Genomic DNA, 7,554 nt, shown 5'->3' on the forward strand with positions numbered 1-7,554 from the left:
AGAAACTTGTAGTTCAACACCTAAAAAGGAAAACATTTCTCTAACACTTAATGACTCTAAGGTCACAGATCCATACACAATTGTAAACAAGTTCAATGAATATTTCACCTCACTAGCAGAAGATCTCATTCAGGCAAACTGCAAGGTATCGTTCTTCAATTTCACCAATACCTCAAACAGCACTAATGCTACAATGTTTGTTTATGAAACAAACCCTGATGAAATTATGAACTTAATAAAATTGTTACGCAATAAAATCTGTAGTGGCTATGATGAAGTACCTGACCTCATATTAAAGGTGTGTGCTCCCCATATAGTAAAGCCATTATCAACCATCTACAACCAATCATTAAAAACTGGCATTTTTCCAGATGCTCTCAAAATAGCTAAAGTCTCACCATTACTAAAGAAAGGTTCCCCTGATTTAGTATCCAATTATAGACCATTATCCATATTAAGCATCTTTTCAAAAATCCTGGAAAAACTTTTTTATGACAGGCTTATAAATTTCATAAAAAACCACGCACCAATCAGCATTCAACAACATGGTTTTAGTAAATCTTTATCCACCCAGACAGCAATTTTTGAACTGTTGGACCACATACTGAAATCAATTGACCAACATAATATAGCTGCAGGTATCTTCTTAGATCTCTCTAAAGCCTTTGACGTACTAGATCATAAAATACTGCTTGCTAAATTGGAAAGAAGAGGAATAAGAGGTGTGGCTCACAACTGGCTATGCTCTTACCTACAAAACCGCAGACAGAAGGTATCACTTCAATACGATATTAATGTACAGAATAAAATAAACAACACAGTTTTCCTCTCGGAGGAAAGAACAATAAGATATGGTGTTCCCCAGGGTTCTGTTCTAGGGCCATTACTTTTCCTCATTTACATAGATGATCTTGTTGAATGTATGAGCCCACAAAATACTATCCTGTTTGCTGATGATACAAGCATAGTGTTGACTGGATCTAGCCCTGAATCCCTTCAGACAGTATCTGATAACCCTATGGAAAAACTTTCTGAGTGGTTTAACAAAAATGGCCTAATTGTTAATAGTGGGAAAACTGTATGTATCAACTTCCATCTAATTCCCACATCCAGTCAAAAAACTATCCAAGTAAAGTTAAATAACGATAAAATTGAAAATGTAAATGCAACAAAATTTTTGGGTCTATGGGTCCAACAAAATTTAAAATGGGACACACATATAAACAACTTATCAAAGAAACTCTCATCATTGTGCTATGGACTAAGAATACTAAAATCTACTACAAGTAAATCCACACTAATGCAAGCATACCATGCGCAGTTCCACTCATTGCTCCGCTATGGAATCATCTTTTGGGGAAATTCAACTCACAGCACAAATATATTTAAACTACAAAAAAGAGCACTGAGGATAATCTGTGGCCTCAAAAAGCTGGAATCCTGTAAATATCAATTTATAAAACTTAATGTTCTAAGCATCCCATCCCTATTCATTCAAGAAACAATCCTATTCACCAGGGAATACCTCTCAAGAACAGGCAAATTAATCCGAAACAATGATATACATGCTCATTATACCAGAGGGCAATCTAATATCCATCAAATTTTTTCAAGGACATCGTCATACCAAAAATATATTACTCATCTGGGTGTCGTATTACACAATAAAATTCCAGAACAAATAAAAACTGCTCCAGATCCAATATTTAAAAATAAACTAAAGGCATTTCTGACAAAGCACTGTTTCTATTCAGTACAAGAATTCCTGGAAATGAAAAATTATAAAGTTCCTTTGTAAAATACTGTGATTAGAGTAAAACATTCTGTAGGCAAAATAATAACTTAATTTCTACTATACACAACTATGTTTCAGTTTCACTTCCCAAAATTTTTCAACTCGTTTTTGAATGTACAAGTACACATTCTATTAGTATTAAAACTTAATTGTCTGTGAAATCTCAATGTTAATTTCATGTTTAATCTAGTTTTTAAATTACATTGTCCTTCTGTTGTGTTTCCAGTTGACATTTTCACTATTCTGTAATCTCAGTGATTATTTGTGTAAATTTAAAGTAGCACTACATTGCCTACATGTTTCTTAGTTCCCCATGTAAATTGTTTGTATTCTCTGTATGTGAAGTTACTATATTCATCAATGAACAATTTTGTGTACATTTTTTTAAATGGCAGTCCATTGCCTATTTTTTTCTCCAAACTACATATTTGTTAAGAAAAATGACTTGTCCTATATCATGTGTACTTTGTACAATATGTGATCCACAGGATAAATATATAAATAAATAAATAGTCTCAATCTGCAGAGTAGTGCAAATGCTTTACACCAATGTGATGCAAAACCTAGGCAATGCACCTGCTTACAGTATGTTGCTACGGACCTCCCAGTAGCAATACACAAACACAATGTAAATGCATAATAATAAGTTATCGACAGTGGACAAACAGCAGCTATTTAATATAGCTGATAAAGTAGCACCTTTGTATATAATTTGCTGTATCACATTTAGCTGGCGTAAGTATGCTTAGCAATAAGCTGTGTAGTGATGGTTTACTGTCAATACTGTGTATGAATGAAGTTTTATGAATTTCTTGTCTTTTGTTAATGTATATCTTCACTTGCTCCACATCCCTGAAGTTTCTCCTTCTTGAGGGGATCTGAAGAACACAATAAATTAAGAAATCGGTGAACTTGAAGAAATCATCATTTTATTTTGTTTCAGATGATGAAGTATATTTTAATGGAAGCCATCAGTTGAGTGGTAGTTCTGAGAATGAGTGAATGCAATCTGTGCACTCTTCTTTGATTCTTAGACACCTAATTCTCATTCAGCAGAGACCAGAAGATCTACCAATATTTCCACTCAAATAACACTTCTGCACTAGAGCAGTCATTGTGCCATTTTTTGGTCTTCCTAATTGAAATTCAAAATATTCCAAGATTTACTATCTTTGTTTAGAAATAAACAATTAAAAAGGTTTTACACCATTCCAATGACTGTCAGTTTAAAGAATCAGGGTTCTCAGTACTGATTTGACCACCAGAGTTTGCCATGTACAGCATACATGCATACTAAAGGTGAAAGAAAATTACATTCTCAGTGCAATTCAGGAGACCACACTGTGTCTCTAATTGTGAACAGGGACAATGTGGTTTGTGTATGCTGTTCAGTTTGCCAGCACTCTTGAAAGAGCCACTGAAGTTTATATCAGTCACTCATGTACTAGTACATCATGTATGACAAAGCCAGTATCATTGTAAAATGATCTATGGTGAATAAAACTCTTGATTCTTGATTGTCACTTTCCAGCATGTAGGTTTACCCACACACGAAGTTGCCCACTGAACTGAAATACACCATAGTGATGTTATTAGAAAATTCTGTGGCTATTATGAAAATGAAGCATCTGCCTTGTAGTAGTCATCCACACAACACCAGCTGGTGATTGTTACAAATTATGACTTGTAGGTATGACTTGGGGAATGCAACAGAACTGTATGCTGCATTTTTGGTTGCAACTGGAAGGTGTATGTTGACCTAGAAATACATAGCCATCTCCACATGATCAGTTTGGCCTGTAGGCATCTAGTACAAACAGTGCAAACCTCCCAACACAGTGGTGCACAAAGAAGGTGCAGAAGGAAACACATAGAATGGAACCTGTATCATTGTCATAGGATTCTCTTCACTGATGAGCGCGTGATTTGTCTAATGCATGATGATCATCACAGCAGAGTGTGGACAGGGTATCAGTGGACATATCAGACATGCAGTCTCATGGGCTAAGCAAGGAGTCATGCATTATGCCGGTATGGTGTGTGGATGTGGAATGTCTCTCATCACTGTCAAGGGTAATTTGAGAACTATGCAGAATCAGGAAAGGATTCTGTAATCTACTGTCCAAGCTTACAGTCAACATATTGTTGACAGGTTTGTCTTTGAATATGTTGGGCCTTGGTGGGGCCAGTTGAAACTTGGAGCATGTTGTCCCAGGAACCCACTGGAAGGCCTCAGATTAACCACAATGGAAGAGTAGAGCAGACTTGAGCAATATATCACTATACACATACATTGCTTTATAAAGCAATTTCTATTAGGCCTCAGTTTTCCAAACCTTCCTCACAAAGCAAAAAAATGTGGCTCCCATTCCTCTTATTAACAAGATTACTTCCTCCAAATTATTCCTTTTCCTGTGGGACTTCTTTGTGTTTTATGTTATGTTCCTCCTTGCATTTCACTTCACTTCCCCTCCCCTCCCTTCTATCAAGTCAGAGAACATGTATGCAGATTGTGTCCATAGAGTAACAATAAAGGCAACTTACATAAAAACTGCAAGTAGAAGTAACGATATATTTTGTATATGGTGATTGAGGCTGTGAGATTCTTTTTATGTTGCAGGTACGGTTTCACACTTGACAAACTAATATGCTTGGGTTATATTAGACACCCTGGATTAACCAACAGTGATTCAAGACCCATTGTCACAAATGACTTCATAATGACCCGAAATGCAAAGTATGAAGTTGATATTGCAGGCCAAAGAGTAACTGCTAAGCCACACATGCATGTTCCATTTTTTACTACAGTGAAAAGGAAGACAAGTGACAATCGTTACCGGCCAACTATCATCAAGGAAAAGTCTGTGCAATAATCAGACACTTAAACTGAATGTTTGGAGTCTGCAAAGCTCTTATTTGACAAACTTCTAATCTATAGTCCTGCCTGTGAGATCTGATTTATTCCTATTTGCAGCAGTATATAAAGCAAACTCCATATTGTCTGATCCTTCATAATCCAAATAAGGAAAAAAAACACACTTTATCTTCAGGAGGTGAAATCCCTAATGCTTCCTGCAGAAACACTGAAACTAGGAACAGTGACCCAAGCTTTCAGAACACAATGTCCATTATTAACAGAGAACAGAGGTACTGGTTGTCGGCAGTACTTGGATTTTTGTCTCCTGAAAGTAAGTTATGGCTAACCATTTTTTTCTTATAATTTTAAGGTGTGTTAATTAAATTTTCCATTAGATTAAAAACAAATATGTATTTTTCATGACTTTGTATGCCAAAACAGAAACAGATAACTTATAGTAATCATTGTATAAAATACATGAGATTTTTCATATGTGCTTATAGATTAAAAGAACCAACAGGTAACTCTTGTCAAAATTTATTTGCCATGTGTTCTTGCTGCAGTTGCATAACTATTGAAATACTAACATTCTGTTCATCCCAAAAACTAAGCAAACTGTCTTAACAGCATTATTACTTTCAGTCTTCAACATAAATACTGACAGAAATAATATGATGAATCTTTTTTTTTTTAGCAGCAACTGCTGACACTATAACCATTTATGTAATTTATCTGGTAGCCTGATCCATTGAGACAGGCAGTGTCAAGTTGGGACATGTTGTGACTTGCCAGTTAATGGCCAGAGATGCTACAGTGAGGCTGTGTTTACCACATCTGTAGCGCATCATGTATTTTGAACAACTTGTGAAAATTAAGATCTGTTTAAAGTTGCAAAAAAGTGCCAAAGAAACTCATAAAATGTTTAAATTGTTGTATGGTGATAACGCTGTAACTCTGAAGACAGTTTACAAATGGTTTGAGCGATTTAAAAGTGGAACTGACTCGGTGGAAAACAAGCAAAATTTGGGACATACATTAACCTCAAAAACAGAAGGAAATGTGCAAAAAGTGGCAAATAATTATTCAAGAGCTTGCTGAAGAACTTAGCATCTTGTTTGGGTCCAGCAAAGCATTTTAACTGATAATTTGCAAATGAGATGAGTGAATGCAAAACTTGTTCCCAACATTTTAAGTGATGAACAGAAAGAAAATCATGTGTCAGTTTGCATGGAGTTGAAAGATTGTGTTCATTCAAATCCCCAAAATTGTAACTGTAGATGAAACTTGGGTCTACAGACATGGCCCTGGGATGAAAACTCAGAGTTCCCAATCGAAAACCAGTGAATCTCCTCACCTGAAAAAGACACTTCAGTCAAAATCAAATATGTATGTCGTGCTCATTGTTGGTTCCCCCCTCCCCATATTGACAGTGTACTGTGATCAGGGTTCTTTCCAAGGGTAAACAACTGTAAATGCCAAATTTTATAAAAGCATACTGCAACATTTGCGAAACAATGTACAATGAAAGAGACTAGAAAAATGAGCCAGTGGTTTCCTTCTTCGTCATGCCAATGTGCTACACCTCACTTCTGAGTCATTAGTTTCTCCTGAAAAAAGCGTTCCTGTATGTCCACATCCACATTACTCACCAGACTGATTTAGTACCATGCAGCTTCTGGCTCTTCCAAAAAACTAAAAACGTGCTTAAAGGAAAATGTTTTGCACCATTCCTGACATTGAAAGAGCCATGACAGATCATTGGAATGCTCTTTCAAAACAAGCCTTCCAAAAATGCTTTTGGTCATGGGTTCAATGTTGCGATAAGGCACTGTGGTCGGCAATGCCTGTATAAGACAACAAGTGTCTGGTGCAGTTGTTAGATCGGCTACTGCTGCTACAATGCCTGGTTATCAAGATACAAGTAAGTTTGCATGTGGTGTTATATAGTTGGTGCATGAGTGATGGGACACAGCGTCTCTGAGGTAGTGATGAGGAGGGGATTTTACCTTATGATTATTTCACAAATGTACCATGAATATGAGGAATCCAGTAAAACATCAAAACTCTGACATCTCTATGGCTGGAGCATTCTATGGATCGGAGTGTGGAATGTCAGATCCCTTAATCGGGCAGGTAGGTTAGAAAATTTAAAAAGGGAAATGGATAGGTTAAAGTTAGATATAGTGGGAATTAGTGAAGTTCGGTGGCAGGAGGAACAAGACTTCTGGTCAGGTGAATACAGGGTTATAAACACACAATCAAATACGGGTAATGCAGGAGTAGGTTTAATAATGAATAGGAATGCAGGTAAGCTACTACAAACAGCATAGTGAATGCATTATTGTGGCCAAGATAGACACTAAGCCCACGCCTACTACAGTAGTACAAGTTTATATGCCAACTAGCTCTGCAGATGACGAAGAAATTGAAGAAATGTATGATGAAATAAAAGAAATTATTCAGATAGTGAAGGGAGACGAAAATTTAATAGTCATGGGTGACTGAAATTTGTCAGTTGGAAAAGGGAGAGAAGGAAAAATAGTAGGTGAATATGGATTGGGGGTAAGAAATGAAAGAGGAAGGCAGCTGGTAGAATTTTGCACAGAGCACAACTTAATCATAGCTAACACTTGGTTCAAGAATCATAAAAGAAGGTTGAATACATGGAAGAATCCTGGAGATATTAGTAGGTATCAGATAGATTATATAATGGTATGACAGAGATTTAGGAACCAGGTTTTAAATTGTAAGACATTTCCAGGGGCAGATGTGGACTCTGACCACAATCTATTGGTTATGAACTGTAGATTAAAGCTGAAGAAACTGCAAAAAGGTGGGAATTTAAGGAGATGGGACTTGGATAAACTGATTAAACCAGAGGTTGTACAGAGTTTCAGGGAGA

General features: G+C 36.4%; 1 protein-coding gene across 2 annotated transcripts in view; it reads left to right on the forward strand.

Annotated features, from left to right (window-relative positions):
- The window catches only part of LOC124798516 (pyruvate dehydrogenase phosphatase regulatory subunit, mitochondrial-like), a 163,883-nt gene extending 158,691 nt beyond the window's left edge, over positions 1-5,192 (forward strand). The window contains exon 16 of one of the 2 annotated variants that reach the window (XR_007016947.1): positions 4,416-4,538. Coding sequence is in view for 1 of the 2 variants with exons in the window: in XM_047261960.1 (XP_047117916.1) it covers positions 4,416-4,668 (253 nt within the window). In the remaining variant the exon portion in view is untranslated. Of the gene's footprint in view, positions 1-4,415 lie in introns of both variants that reach the window. The other variant, XM_047261960.1, reaches the window with a different exon arrangement.
- Positions 5,193-7,554: the final 2,362 nt, after the last annotated feature.

The sequence above is a fragment of the Schistocerca piceifrons genome, chromosome 5 (genome assembly GCF_021461385.2).
Source record: "Schistocerca piceifrons isolate TAMUIC-IGC-003096 chromosome 5, iqSchPice1.1, whole genome shotgun sequence".
NCBI classification, from domain to species: domain Eukaryota; kingdom Metazoa; phylum Arthropoda; class Insecta; order Orthoptera; family Acrididae; genus Schistocerca; species Schistocerca piceifrons.